Genomic DNA, 16,215 nt, shown 5'->3' with positions numbered 1-16,215 from the left:
AGCTAAACAGCCATACCAAAGCAGGAGGGCAGATCCAAGGTGTATTGACATTCAGGACTTCCCAGAGAGAAGATTTGAGACCTCTAGCCTTTCCTTCCATTGGCTCACACCTCATGCTCCACCTCCACATACAATTTTGTAATTATATGCATTTCTCAGACATAAATACCACCATATTTAATGGGCCATTATTTGAAAGGCTATTTGCCTTAGATACCAAAGATCAGAGAATGCGTGTGAAAGGCAGTAGCTTCACTCTTCACCACCACAGTGATGTGGATCTCTATAGATTTCACCACGGCAATGCAGTCTCTATAAAAGCAACACGTATCTGGTATGCTATCTGGTAAGACCATTCAGGCGGTTGCCATGGTGTATCTGCCAGATGAACATTTCAGATATGCCAGATATCGCATCACCTATCCAACTATTCTGCCAATGAAGATTTTCTCACGGAGTGTGTGTGTGTGTGTGTGTTTCACGGCCTTGTCCTGTCCAAAATAAAAATTCACTCTATTTAAAAATGGCTTCAAGCCTAAAGGTCCAAAATAGCCACACAAATTACATTCTAGCAAGGGGAAAAAAACTACTCAAATGAGATGCAATGGAGGCTATTATACTAATCAAACACTATCAGGACATAATTAGCAGCTGATCTAGAGGGAACTCCATTAATAGTTAATTACACCAAAGATGCCAATACCTGCTTGTCACTCAGATTCCCCTGTAGTAAAGAATCTATGAAGATGTGTCGGCTGAAGCTCTTTCCTTGTCGTTCTTTTATGACTTTCTTCAAGACGAGCTCCATTTCCATCAGGGCTTTAAGCACAAAGAATAATGAGGTCATTTCCTAGCTAGCACAGTGGGGTGTCCTAGAAACATATCATATCATGTCAGGCAGCTGGTCTTTGGCTTCTGAATGCTGTTTCCCTTGTGATGGATGAAATGCAATGATGTGAAATGCATTTATTTTCATTATAATCCTATTCATTGGTTTCACAGATATGTGTCTGTCTGTATGTGCAAGTATGAATGGAGAAACAAAATTTCATCTGTCAGCCTCCAGCAATTACAGAAAATGTATACAATCTCTAAATGGCAAGCAAACAGGTATTGCAGAGTGTTGAAAGGGGGGCACATGAGATTGATTTAATACTCTATACTGCATTTGGAAAAATAGTTATCTAGCATACATGCTAAACAAAACAGTAGCATTTCTGAAACATTCAGTAAAACAATGCTATGCAGAAATGTTCAATTAGATCACCTTGCCAGATATGTGTGTCAAATAGAAAACAGAACTCACCATCTTCATACTGTTTTTTTCTGGTCATGCTTTTATCAAGTGAACCATCTAAGAAACCCTTTCCAATTTCTGCCCAGATCTGAAATAGAAATAAATAATAATCATCTTTCTTAATTTATTATAAGTATTTATTTCAGTCTTACCAGAATATTAAACATGGTTTCTGTACTAAGGCAAGGCTGGTGCTAAAAGGGAAGTGAGTAATGATTGTCTCGCTTAACAACAGAAATGTTGGGCTCAATTGTGATCATAAGTCGAGGGCTATCTGTATTAGTGAAAGGTTACACCTGAGTTGGTACCTTAGTTTGCACTATCTCATTAGGATGGGTTCATAGGCTGTCTATTCTGTTAATTGCAAAAACAGAGGGACTTCCTCACACATGAAGTAGTACAGTACTTATTCCAATTTATAGGCAATATATGGATAAATACTATAGGACAATTCAATATATTAATTATAACTATTGTAGATATTTCATTTAAAGTCTGAGATGAAACTTAAAATAATATTGGTATAGAGCAGGCTGATTCAGAAAGAAGACGGTGAAATTGCACATTGCCTACCATTTTAATTTTCGATAAAGGCTTGTTTTTGTTTTTACTTGCACTTAAATCTGCACTTGGTTTGCTCTATGCAATCAGATTTTAAGAAAATATCTCTCGGCTCAGGGGAGTAAGGATCCTTATTTAAAAATTCTTAATGCAGATATTCCACTTCAAGCAAGGTATGCAATGCCCCACAAGTCAGGCTATCTAAGCCTATTTTAAGAACTGAAATCTAAATTTCCCTTAAGGAGAACTTAGCATCTGGTGACCACATGTACATTCCATGTCGCTTTCTTGGCAACAATATAGAAGTGCGTTTTCATTTTTTAAAATTTCTCAGCCTGGTCTGCAGCCTTGCGGTTTCCATCCAAGGTCCAATTTAGCTTAGATTTTTCAAGATCAGCCAAAGTCAGCCAAGCAGTGTTACCTACTTATTCAATAACTGAAGGAAATTAGCAAAGGTATGTCTTTGAGCCAATGCCTTTCTATATATAGCTATGTGATTTGTCTCCCTGTGGTAGAAAATGGAACTGAAGAGAATATTCCTGTCTCTTCTTTCTGGAGACTTACCACATCATGGTTCCTACGAAATCGGATGACTTCCTGATCATCTTCAAACCTGCTGCCCATAGCAGTCTGTGTAACAGCCTTCATTGCAAAGCCTAACATATGTTGACTGAGGGGCACATGCTGAGACTCAGGGAAGGTTAGCCATTTTGTTAGCAATTCTTCTGACAGCTTGAACAAAAGAAATACATGTGTTAATCTTTTTATCCTTACATATTCCCATGAAACTGAAAAGCAAAAATTAAATATTGTTACATGGCCTGTTGAATAGAAAAGCAGGTCAATGCCTTTTAAACCATTCTGATCAAATCCATCGTAACTCATAATGCCCGATTAGCATTGAGCTATTGTTATAATGTCTCCTATCTAGTGGTGCTTTGGGAAAGGTGCAATGATTCTTAAGGCATGCTGAGAGCACCTGTGCAATCACAGACCTCTAGTAATTTTACTGGACATAGCTGGATGTTTGATCTGTATGACCAAAAAAGCAAGGGGCATGGAGATGCTTCCTCCAAGAAAAGTAAGTGGAAATGCCAGTTGCAGAGCTTCTGAATCTCTGTGATACCACAACTTATAAATGTGACTTTGGTGACCCACATGTCATGAATAAAACTGACTTGATTGGGACTAGGGCTGGGCAAGTAATAGATTGTTACTGTTATTTATTTATTTAAATATATTATTACCACCCACTCCCATAGACTCTTGATGGTTTACAAATACAATACAAAACAATAAAAGCAGGTAAAAACATACAACCCTGCAGGCAAACTGGACTAAAACGATCAAACAATAACAATTCAAATCAGGGGCCCCACAACTACATCATCCACAAGCCTGGGAACAAAGCCAAGTCTTTTAGGAAGCCCAGGAGAGGAGGCATTGTACATATCTCTGTGGGGATGCTGTTCCAGAAGATGTGATCTATGACAGAGAAGACGTGATTACTCAGTCCCATAAAACAACATTTAAGAGACATGGAGCATATCCACTTTATCAGAATGTACCAACCAGGCAGAAAAGGAGATGGATGGTCCCTCAGACATCTAGAATTGGTGCCATAAACAATAATAATGCAGCTCAAGTAGCAGTGGTGACATTCGGCAATTACTGTTCACATTGCTGCATTTTATACCAGATGTAATTTCCAGATAATCTTCAAGAGTAGCCCTGTGTAGAGTACATTGCAATAATCCAATCGTAACATGACCAGTATATGAGTAACTGTCTAAACAGCCTTCAGTCAAGGAAAGAAGCAACTGGGAGATGAAGTGTGCCAAGGCCTTCCTGCTCACAGCTGCCACCTGCTCTTTCAGCAATAGCTACAAGTCCAGAAGGGACCGCCCCCCCCCCCCAAATTGTGCACTAGTCTAGAATGAGGAAGTATTTTCCCCATAAGGACAGTGATGAAAATGTCCCAGATCCCAAGGGGCTAAACAGCCATACCCACTCAGTTTTGTCAGGATTGAGTTGAAATCTTTTCCATGCCCTCTGCACCAAACAGTCTTTAGACACTGGGTCAGTTTATCAACAGCTTTGCCTACACAGCCCAACCTTGAGATATAAAGTTGAGTAACCTCAGTATAGGGATGACACTGAGCCCCAAACTGATGGATGACATCACCCAAGTGTTTCAAGTAGATATTAAACAGGGCAGGGAAGAGCATCAGGCCCTGTGGTACCCCACCAATGAGAGCCTGTGGATGCAACTTGTCTCTGCCTAGCAACATTGACTGAAACCAACCACTTAGGAAGAAGGTGAATCATTTCAACACAGTGCCTTCCACTCCTAACCCCCATAGCCAGTCCAGAAAGATACTATGGTCAATAGTATAAGAAGCCACTAAGCAATCAATACACATCTCCATTTCTGCTCTGCCAAGGGTCATGACAAGAGTAATCTGTACTGCTCTGTACCATGCTCCGATATGAAATCCAACTGGAACAGGTCCAGATATACTATTTATTTTTAAGAATTAAAAGTGACAGACTGTGAAGGTTTTCAAAGTACTTGGTACAACGTCTCACTATCAGTTTGTGCGGGGAAAATGAGGCAAATCCAATTTTTCAACAGCACTCTCTTTTTGCCTGTGCAATCCTGATCATGTTTAAAACATGTTTAATATGAATAGGAATGGTGCCTTGGGTGCAATCCCTAAACATCTCAAGCATACTTGAAAACCATTGGCACTGAGAATACTACCACATCTGCAAAAGGCATCTTTACTTGGAACAGTTTACATCCCAATGACATCTTTAACACCATCAAATATCTGCCTTTCCCAGGTCCTTGGGAAGGATTTGATAAGTGAATAAAAATGCTAAATCCAATCTAAACACCTGTTGATTGTCTGTTTGACCATAATACTAAATGCATATGCCGACTGACTCTCAGCATCTCTGGATGACTGACAACAAAGAAATTATAGCATAATCAATATGACATAAAAATAAAGATAAAAAGCCAATGGTTTTTAGTTTGGAAAATATAAGCTCTGCTAAAATCCACTATGTGACAGAGTGGGAGTGGGAGGGGAGTGTAAAACAGTAGCAGGCCTGTTCATTTGAGTTTTAATTTAACTTGTCTAGAATACACAGAAAAAATATAAAATGAAAATGCACCAGACAAGATATTTTTAATACTGGAGAGTCACTTCTGAGAAAGTTGACTGCTTGCTTACACAAGAGATTGTTGTTAGTTGCAAAGTTGTATCCGACCCATCGCGACCCCATGGACAACGTTCCTCCAGGCCTTCCTGTCCTCTACCATCTTCTGGAGTCCATTTAGGCTCAGGCCTACTGCTTCAGTGACTCCATCCAGGCACCTCATTCTCTGTCGTCCCTTTCTTCTCTTGCCCTCAACTTTTCCCAGCATTAGGCTCTTCTCCACAAGTCCTTCCTTCTCATTAGGTGGCCAAAGTATTTTACACAAGAGAAGCAACTTTCAAAAACCGCAAAACATCTGATTCTTCTCCATGCATCGCGGCCTTTTAAGGAAATTATTCTGAATCATTTATCTTCCTAGAAAGAAGACCTTCCCATACTTCTGAGCAAAATTCTGCCCTCAGAGGAAGCTATTTACCTTCTGAATGACAGGAAAATTGCTCGGCAGCAGCTTGGTGACACCATTTTCATACAGTTTTTTCCTCAAGCAGCTCTCAGCCATGTCTCCACCCAGGCCAGACTGATACTGCAACAAGGACTTTAACATCGTTTCAAAGGGGTCCGCTGAAAGAGAGAGTGAAAATGCAATCAATCACTATAATGCTCTAAAGAAGTTCCCTCACTTTGGTTCCCATTGTTCACAACCACTGCTTATGCTGGAAAGGAGGAGGTTAGGAAAGACTGCTGTAAATCTGTCAAATTAGTTCAGAGGCTTGCAGTTAGTTACATCAGATTGGTGCTAAGTATTGGTACCTAAATTACTGATTTTTCTTCAAGATGATGCAGAACTGTATTCCCATTTCTTTGTTACGGAATGTCTGTATTGCCAAAATCTCCAATAACCATTTTTGTCAATAGTCACACATGCTTACATCTTCTTCTAATCCTTCTGCAGAAGAAAGGAAGAAGTACAATTTGTGTCTTCAGAGTAAGAAAGTGATCTCACCAGGCACTCAAGAAAGCCTCAAGCAATTTAGAACCAGCTTCTCCTGTAAGAATCAGTAAGAACTTGGTAAGACCCGCAGATGTTCATTTTTATTTTAATAACCCTATCCCTCGCTTCAAGGACATAATGTAACTTTTACCAGATCACTAAGGGAGTCCTCCTTAAAGTATGTTTTTCATCCATATTGAACAAAGCAGAAGCCCAACCAGTGCTTCATGCCAACTGGACCAGCTCCAGGTTATAGCGATTATGCAGCTCACTTTGCCTGCTGGCAATATCCTTTGCCCAGTACAATCAGATGCTCAGAGATTCTCAACCATCTGTTGTCCAAGCCAATTTGCAAAAATGCTACTAGTTTATAATGCCGGTGACAATATGTCTCTCACGAGAAGCAGTGGTAGACAAGTTTAACCACAGGTAAACCTCTCTTATGAGGATCACTGAGGTCGCAAAACAGCAGTGGATGTATCAAAAGGCCACAGATGCAGGCCTTAAGTTTCAGTCCTATATCATCTCTTAAAGAAAAGATTACATTACAAACCTAGGTGGAAATATCTGTAATGGAATGTGTAGATGACCGTGGGGGAATGAAGGAAGGAATGAAAGAGATGCTGCCTAGGAAACAATCAGACAAGAGAGGGAAGACCTTGCAGGCAGTCGCTTAACAGTCAGAAGTAACTTTGGAAGGATCACCTTAATTGATCAGACAGCTAAAAGTGGCAGCAAGAAGTTTGTACCATCAGATTTGCAAGATTCTGTTAACGTGTAGCCTTACAATAAAGTAGATTCAGCTCACCTAGTTGTGTTTCCTGTCTGGTTTACCAGAAGGACTGACAATACTTCAGCTATGAGGAATAGGAAGAAAAATCTTCATCATGGTTTAGTCCAAGCGGGGGATAAACAACATGGTGACTGCTTTAGGAAGAAGGTTACAGTTTATTGCAGAGGAGAGCCAGACAGAAAAAGGACTGAGCACATGTAGGAAGTGGGTTTTTATACCCCCTGGAGCATTTGTTTGGAGTTATTTCCTGTTTCAGGCTTTGGATTTCCTGTGTGACATATTCTGACCTGAGTCTGGGTGTGCTTTCTGGTATTCTTGATGGTTGTGGGTCAATCTTAGTATGTCCAAAGGTCATATCCTGCTTTCCTGGGGTTGGGGTATGTAGATTTTAGATTTTAGATGAGCTAGATACCCAATTTTTTTCCTAAGCTTCCAGTTCCAACCTTCCTGATGGTTTATATTTGCATGTCTATAGAACTGGTTTTCTGCTTGGGGGAAGGAGACCTGGGACTATTAAGAAATGCTTTCCTGGTTCTTCAATATCTTTTTAGGAAATATATTTTTCTGCCCTTTTAATATTTCCTTCTCTGGGGAGCTGACTTCCCACAGAGGCTAACCCTGTGTGTCTCATTGACACTGGAGGAGACTCACAGCTTGGAACACTGCTTCAACAATGGTTGCATACAAGCTATTTCAAAATGTATGTGCAATCACACTGTATATACTTGGCAGAAATGCTCTAGTTTCATACTGCATTAATTACGGGGTGTGTGGTGCTAATCCAAATGAATGTAAAAACATTCTTATTTTAACAGAGAACAAATTATGTTACACTAAATTACAACAAAGTGTTACTGCGTCACTGTGTGACCCAGCTCTGCCTTATCAAATATTCTGGTCTACCATCCACCATTATTACTCAACATAATCTCTATTCAACAGAATACCTTGCAATCATAATCTTGCCATTTTCCCCCTCTGAATATCTTTGGAAGAGAGGGACAAAACCAAGGCCATATGACAGAGCTCTTGATGAGCAGGACTGACAAAAACTGTCTACTGAAGCACAAGTGTAAGTAAGAGATAGTAGTCAAAGTACTAAACTAGAAGATGAACTCAAGGAAGACTTGGGTTCAAGTCCACCCTCAAGCATTGGAGCTTACTGGGTGATTTTGAGTTAATATGGCAACAAAATGAGAAGAGATTTTCATGTAAGCTGAGCTCCATTAGGAAAGGTAGGGTATAAATCCAGCAAATTAATAAAATAGATGCATTCCATTAGAAAAATAATATGTCCCTGCTTCTATAACATGAGCTAGATATCCAATTTATTCAGTAAGTAACAGTAGCAGTAGAAACCTGTACTGGATTCTGTATGATTTACATCTTAATATAAATATGTAGAACTGCACTGTAGAGCTATTTTATTCTCCCTTCTTGGCTGTTGTGTAAATGCTCAAGTACCCTTTAAATGTGTGACTCAAAGGAAAAAAGGGGGGGAACCCTCTATCCTCGAGGTGCTGTTGACTTCCACCCACTCCCAAGCCAAGCATAACAAAAGCAGCATGGTGCAAAATTAAAGTGTGCATTAAACAAGGGAGCTTGGCAAGCATTGGCAATAGAAGGCAAACATGTCAGGAGCAATATGAACCTAAAAAAATCACACAAAATCCAGGAAAAATATCCTGCAGAGCACATGCTGCAATCTCTAGAGGCTGAAATCAGTTCGAAACTACTCAAACAACTTGTGCTTTCTCTTATTTCTACCGCTTAAGAGACTTTCATCTTTGTCCAATTTACAAGTAGCAGAAGTACAATTGAGGACTTTCATCTGCATCAGTAAAGAGAGGCCATTGAAAAGCCACAACAGCACAGTGGTAAACCAGCTATCAACAAAAGTACTTTAAAAAACATACAGTGAGGGAGGGGGGAAAGTATTTGATCCCCTGCTGATTTTGTACATTTGTCCACTGACAAAGAAATGTTCAGTCTATAATTTTAATGGTAGGTTTATGTTAACAGTGAGAGATGGAATAACAACAACAACAAAATTCCAGAAGAACTCATTTCAAAAAAAGTTATAAATTTATTTGCATTTTAATGAGACCAAGGACAGGGCAAGACCAAAGTGCCAGAACTGGTTTCTCTCCTGCAGCTCTTGTGGACGGGGAAGAATTTCTTTCTCTTTCCAATTCAATTATCCTCCAATCAATGTAGTTTTAGAAAGAAACAAAACAGCATGATTGCTAAGCACATTGTGCTTTAGATTGTAAGCCGCCCTGAGTCTTCGGAGAAGGGCAGGATATAAATGGGATTAAAATTAAAAAATTAAAAAATGTTTTGAGAGATGAAATAACCACATGCAGACCTACTTGTACAGAGAGGAAAACCTTATGATAGGTACCCTTTTTCAAGATAATTATCTGAAAACTTCCTTCTTATTCAAAATTCTATTACAGAGCCATTAGTCTTGGGCATCCATATTGCTGCAAGCTCCCATGCTGATGGAAACTGAGAAGACAAGAGAACATCTGTTTTCAATTTGCCTTTCTATCTCATTTCTTCATGTTTTCCCAGACTGCAAGCTCCTTCGAGATAGCTACCTGTATCTTTTGCTTCTTGAACTCTGCAAAACTGCTTAGCAGCCAACATTTTCTGGCCAAAGGATAGGTCAACTTTAATGTTCCGTTGTTCCCAAGTTACAGAGAAATGGAAACAAATTCTGTGATGCGTTCTTCACAATCCATCAAAGAGGTGAGAGAAGAAATGCAACAAAAAGTCTCTGGAGCATGAGAGAGGGGAGGAGAGGAGTTCCAATTTCAGAGGGGACCTGCACATCATCTCTCCAAACAAATCTACTAGATGGGTGGACGGTAAAAAGGAAGCACTCACACATTCTCAATGCTTGTCTGGAAAAAAAACACCCCTCCCTGCTCACATAATGCTTCACCTAAGCCTCTAATACCTGTACTCTATGAAATGTTTTTAAGAACTGCTAATTAAAAATATGTGCAACAGCTTTAAGGAACAGGCTTGCCCAAGAAAATGTCTAAGCTGTATTTGCTTATAAAGGAAAGAACAGACTTGTTAAATGTCACATTCCTTTGTTAAAGGCAAGAATCTGTTGAAAAGCATCATGAGAAGTTTAACTGCTATGTGTTTAGATTAACACCTCTGCTAAGCTGCAAAAAGCTATAGGGCTGCTAACTCTCAAACTTTCATATCCTGCCAAGTGAGTGAAGGGGCAGCTGGGAGAGCTTTAATTTGTAAGAGTCACCAGGAATTTACTCCGTCCAACTCACCTCACAGGATTGCCGTTGTGGGGAAAATAGGATGCAAAAGTAAGATCTTAGGCAAGTCAAGTACATTACTTGCTCCCCAAATACTCTTTCTCAGTGTTAAACTGTCAGCACAGCCATAAAACACTAAAAAGCCCCAAAAATATTGACAGAGCTAAGAGAAGATACTAAGAGGCGACGGAAGGCTCTGGGAAGCAAGGCATAAAATAAACCCATAGAAGTAGCTCTTTAGAAAAAAATATCTATGAAATGCTGCCTTTGTGTCCTCAAAGGCAACATTTTTATTACCTCAAACTTTCTTTTGCCTCCCTAACCTAGCAGTGTGCTATTATAGCCAATCACATACTCTGCAGCTGCATCTAATTACATGTACACTGTAATTTCCGTAACACTACAGGGGTTGCATCTCTACCCCATTTTAGTTCACCTCTGCTGCCTCTGGTACCTTAATAAACAAAGTGTGCTTTCATAAGATTGCATTTAAACCCCATTATAAAAGAACTGTATGAAGAAATTCCTTCTACACACATAGTTAGTTATATGGCAACCATATTTAGCCTATTACAGGCAGCAGAAGGGGGGGAAGCAAGCATATTGATTGAAATACAGGTAGTCCTTGACTTATGATCATTCATTTAGTGACTGGTCAAAGTTACAACAGTACTGAAAAAAGTGACAAGACTGGTTTTCATACTTAACATCCATTGCAGTACAGGTAGTCCTCAACTTACAACAGTTCATTTAGTGATCATTCAAAGTTACAACGGCACCAAAGTGACTATGACCATTTTTCACACTTATGACCATTGCAGCATCCCCATGGCCTTGTGATTTACATTCAGATGCTTGACAACTGGTTCATATTTATGACAGTTGTAGTGTCCCGGGGACATGTGATTACCTTTTGTGACCTTTTGACAAGCAAAGTCAGATTCACTTAATGTGCTGTCCTGCTCACTCACACACACATGTAACTGGTTTAGTAAGTTTATTAATATTCCCCAGCAATTCCCTTCACCAAAACTCAGAACTGTCCAAATTAAGTCCAGTCAAACCAATGCTAGTCCACAGAGCAATGGCCGAAGTGTCTATAAGGCACTTAAAAGTTTCTGAATCAAAATAAATCTACCAGGCAAACTTAAATCCACAATACAAGAGAATTCAAAAGGCAAGAAAAGTCCAGGGTTTCCAAGGCACGATCCAAATCAAGGCACAGTGTTAATCCAAAGGGAGGCAGGAATCACAATGACCAGAAACCACACAGCTAGGAAACAAAAATGTTGTTCCCAGCATTACCTCCATCTGTCCACTGTGTTAAATAGCCAGCTTCCAGTGCAGCCCATCAAGAAGGGCGAGGCTTTCTCCTCACAAGTAGTCTGGGTGACCTTCTCTGCTCCTGCCTTTTTTTTGCCCTACGTCAGACATGTCAAACTCGTGATGTCGCACAACGTATCGGAGCTTTTTCTCCATTGCTGGCAATGGGGTGGGCGCGGTTTCCTGCTTTTGACACCTCTGCCGTACGTGTTCTTGGATCATGTGTAGAAAGCAGTTCCTCCTCCTCCTCCTCCTCCTCTTCCTCCTCCTCCCTGACTGGCTGCAACTGCATGCTTTCCCCACCTGGAGCCTCAGCCAAATCCCTCACAGCCAGCTGCTCAGAGCCATCAATCAATTCAGCTCCTGACTACTGGGAACCGGTTCATCCTCCACTCAACCCACCCCAGCTGACATCTAGAGAGGTATCTGAGGAAACGTTGGGGAAGTCATCACACTTAACTGTGTTACTAATTTAACAACCACAGTGATTCACTTAACAAATGTGGTAAGAAAAGCTGTAAAATGGGGCAAAACTCACAACAAATTTCTCACTTAGCAAAATAAATTTGGGCTCAATTGTGGTGTATTGTCACACGGTTCTGTGATCAAAATTCAGGGTGTATTTATGACAGCTACACTGTCCCAGGGTCATGTGATTACCATTTGTAACCTTCCCAGCTGGCTTACAACAAGCAAACTCAATTGGGGAAGCCAGATTCGCTTAAGAACCACATGATTCACTTAACAACTGCAATAACTGGCTAACTATTGGCAGAAAAAGCTCATAGAAAGGGGCAAAACGTACTTAGCAATATAAATTTTGGACTCATTTGTGGTCATACGTCAGGGACTACCTATAATTAATAATGTGACTGTAGGATTTTGTCATAATAATGTGATAAAATTTAGGATTAGGCTGTATGCCATAAACCCTTATTATGCCCATTACATTTTCAAAACTGTTCAAATGACATATTCAGAAGAACAGCAACATCATTCAGGTTTTATTCACCTGGACAATTCTCTAAAATGATCCTTGCCATCAGGTGTCAGTAGCATTTTATGGCACTTACATTGACTGAACTGGATTGATGTCCCACAATAATTTGTAAGAGGAATTTTTTTAAGTTATTAACTGAAAAGCAGTGCAGAAACCAGTATTTCACTATTTACAAATGTGAACAACTTTGTTGTAGTTCAACAAAAAATGTCTTCAAAAGAACCATTTTATTTACAAATTTAGCTCTACCACACTTGGCAATAGCTTGTTAACATTGCTTCTACTCCTGACATTTTGAAATTGAAATATTTTAGATGAATTTAGTTACTTCCATCATCTAGAGTTCATGGGAATGTTGCTTTGCCAATTCAAGTTTGCTGGAAGTAGCTTACCCACTTTCTGAATTGAACTTCTATTTATTTCGAACAGATTTTTTTCATATTTCTCAGCTTCCTGTTTTCAGTCTGCACAAATAATTTTCCACCTTACAACCCTTCTGGCTGAATTCATCTGTCTATCACTCAGTGGACTTCATGATTTCCATAAAAAACTTATGTTCTCCCAAAACAGTTTATTTTATACAATCCACTGATTCAGATTATTATAGACATGGGAAAAGTACTTACTTGTCCTGTTAGGGTTAATGTGCTGCTTCAGGAGGTCAATGGACCCCAGACTGATCACAAGACGTTGTCCAAACCAGAAAGAGACAATTGGACCATATTTCTCATGGAGGTTGACCAGAAACTCATGCAAGCTGCCACTAGTTATGATGTCAGGAAGATTCCCATCTCTGGAATGAAAAAAAGGATGAGATTAGGGCAAATTCATTGGCATCTCCAAAGAAGAAATGAAGAACTTAACATGGAATCACCACATTAAGGCATAGTTTGTTCAACCATTTCATTAACTAAATATCACAGTAAATAACTCACAAACCACAGTTTGTAGACCAAAACCTCTGGATTTAAAGCATAGTTTATGACTCTGCCAACTAATTATGTCAACCAGACCAGAGTGTTTCATTAGAATAATTTATTTCCAATTAGGCAGTACTACTGTTGCTGAGATGGACAACACATTTAAAGAACATTTTTCACCCTGCTGAACCAGCTTGACCCAAACAGTCTTAGAAACTTTGCAAAGGTTGCTCTGGACTACAGCTTCGTTGTTTAAAAGATGGGGATAAAAACTAAAATCAGCTAGGAAAAGGGTGGAGTAGAAAAGGGAACCATCTTTAAAAGAAAAAGGGAGAGCAATTATTGAGATCAGAAGGAAAAAAAGCAGATAAGACAGTAATACACATAGGAAACAGGAAAGGGATTTCCAATGCTAAATTTATCCTCCCCCAAATAAAATGTGGTAGTCCTAAACATTTTTTTAAAGTTTGCAACATGCCCATGGACCCAAAAAGATTAAGGACACACCTGTGTAGAAAAGGGAAATGATATATAAAGGAGTAACTTACTTTTCATCTGTTGGAGTGATCCCTGGGATTCCTGAAGCTTGTCGGGAAGACTAAAAAAGAAGGTAACATAATTGGAAAGATTAAGATGTTGATATTATCAAGTCAACACAAAAAGAAATGTATTACTTAGCCTATTTCCTTAAATGCTTATGATTTTATCAAATGTAAAACTACAAGTCATTATAACTGCTACAGGATTAAACATGTATATGATTGTAGTTTATTTTAATCCTAAATACATATATTTGCATTCAAACCCAGCTATTCAGAATTGTTAATTTATAAATTGCTTGTGCTGCTGATCCATCATGGAGTTCAAGGGAACATATTTTAGGCAATTTCCCATTCAAAACTGGATTACAGCCGCAATCTAACAAATGTAAAAGTTATATTAGATAGTGAAGTTTAATTCCTCTACACTTTTAGATATTAATCTATATGACAATTTACTAACATTGCTTTTCCTCCTCATCCTATTTCTTTTTGTGCTGAATCTTCCAGACTGTAAAGTTTACATTTTTATTCATCTTAATTCATATTATAGGCTCTCTAAGGACAGTTCTTTTAGAAAGCCAAGGCAGAAAATTTTAAAATAATTGCATTAGAAGAACCTTGATACGGTGCTAATTTCCAGGATTTGGAATAGTTCACCAAACCCTTGATAAGCCCCCATCCCCAATGTTTCCCATGCTTGCTAGGGACTGGACTTTCCACCTCTGGCATGCCAACAATTTCCTCCTCTACTTCCCTTCCTGACCCACAGCCCCTCCCACCACAGGAAGCTTTCTTCCCTCCTTGGGTAGATCACAGGGCCACGTAAGCCCATCTTCTTCCCACTGGCTACTAACAACTGAGCTGTCCACCCTCTAAGGCAGAAAAGGGGCCTTCACATCCCTTTCGAGGGGTGCTTTGCAGTGGTGAATGGTCACAATGTTGAGATTATCCCTGACAGGATCCTGACCCTCATCCTAAATTGAAATTGTGGATACATCTGGATATAAGAATACATGAAGCGAAAGAAAACTAATCAAAGAAAATAACTGAACCCTACTGGTGTGTGAGACCCACCTACACCAGTTCTGCTCTTTGGATTAGTGTTCTGGTAAATTAAACATAAACACTCCTTGGAAGTTATAGAGCTTGACTCTTGATTTAATGGAAACATTTTGGCAACAATATGGAAGTAGTCCATGGTTACTTTCTTCCAGAATGCCACTATTCCTAGTGGTCTCCCATTGAAATATTAACCCCATCCTATCCTGTCCATTATTTCTTCAGAGTTGGCTAAATGCTGCCACCTGCTGTCCACACTGAATACAGACTGAACTCCTTTTCTCTGATTTGCTTTTTCCTCCACAGTTGAGGTGGGCTGATGGCCTGAATAAATCAACCCACCAAGGGCTTCTCTGCTTTATCTGATTAAGTTTCCATTTCGTTTGTCTGCATCCGTTGCACTTTTCTCGGATTTTTCATGAGTAGAAGAGAGCAAGATGGGTGTTGCTGGGAAAACTTTGGAAATCCTCTTCTCGTGCTTTCAGAAATATATTAAATAGCCGGGGGGGGGGGGAAGACACAGAATGGGACACTCTTTAAGTGGGGAAGCGAGGTGGGTGGTCTCTGGAAAGCCCAAAATAGATAGGCGCTCGGGGGGGGGGAGAGGGAGGAATCAGAAAATGGTTTCTGTCCCATCTTCGGCCGTCAGAGTAAAACTGCAAGGAACAAAGGAGGAGCTTTATTAAACCGCTGCCGCAAAACCATGGAGGGTGGGCGACCTCTTCGTCCCAAGAAACTCCACGGAACTGCTCCTTCCAGACCAGGGGTCTTCAAACTTGGGCCCTTTTATGACTTGTGGACTTCAACTCCCAGAATTCCTCAGCCAGCATGGCTGGCTGAGGAATTCTGGGAGTTGAAGTCCACAAGTCATAAAAGGACCAAGTTTGAAGATCCCTATTCCAGACAGTCCCAGACACGAATTGGACGTTGCAAAGCGACAGTCCCAGCTCACTTGTCTGCGAGGAAGCCCCAACTTCTTACTTCCGAGTAAAGTTGCCTAGGGTTGCCCTGCAAACGAGGACGTGGCAGCGAAAGTGCCCTTTGGTTTGCTTTACCGACCGACCGACCCACCCACCCCCCTTGGCTCACACCCCGCTTATTTACCGGGCAGAGGTAAAGCACGGCTCCCACCAGGATCAACAGGAAGGTGACGGCGAAAATGACAAAGTCCAGCATGATGGTCGCGGTCGCGCCCCCGCCCCGACCGACCGACCGCCCTCCCTCCGAAAGGAAACCCGTCCGCGCCGCTCTGCAGCTCCAACGCAGAGCGG

General features: G+C 40.3%; 1 protein-coding gene across 1 annotated transcript in view; it reads right to left on the bottom strand.

Moving 5' to 3' along the window:
* The window catches only part of CYP20A1 (cytochrome P450 family 20 subfamily A member 1), a 33,187-nt gene extending 16,978 nt beyond the window's left edge, over nucleotides 1–16,209 (bottom strand). The window contains exons 1-7 of the mRNA XM_081341243.1: nucleotides 16,049–16,209; nucleotides 13,892–13,941; nucleotides 13,050–13,216; nucleotides 5,502–5,647; nucleotides 2,423–2,590; nucleotides 1,307–1,385; nucleotides 704–819 (exon numbers count right to left, since the gene is read on the bottom strand). Of these exons, the coding sequence (XP_081197369.1) occupies nucleotides 704–819; nucleotides 1,307–1,385; nucleotides 2,423–2,590; nucleotides 5,502–5,647; nucleotides 13,050–13,216; nucleotides 13,892–13,941; nucleotides 16,049–16,120 (798 nt within the window). The 5' untranslated portion in view covers nucleotides 16,121–16,209. The remainder of the gene's footprint in view (nucleotides 1–703; nucleotides 820–1,306; nucleotides 1,386–2,422; nucleotides 2,591–5,501; nucleotides 5,648–13,049; nucleotides 13,217–13,891; nucleotides 13,942–16,048) is intronic.
* Between the last annotated feature and the right edge of the window lie 6 nt (nucleotides 16,210–16,215).

This window comes from Vipera berus (genome assembly GCF_964194415.1).
Source record: "Vipera berus genome assembly, chromosome: 1".
In the NCBI taxonomy this organism is placed as follows: domain Eukaryota; kingdom Metazoa; phylum Chordata; class Lepidosauria; order Squamata; family Viperidae; genus Vipera; species Vipera berus.
Note: the sequence above shows the minus strand (reverse complement) of the source record. Positions and strands in the feature narration are given on the sequence as shown.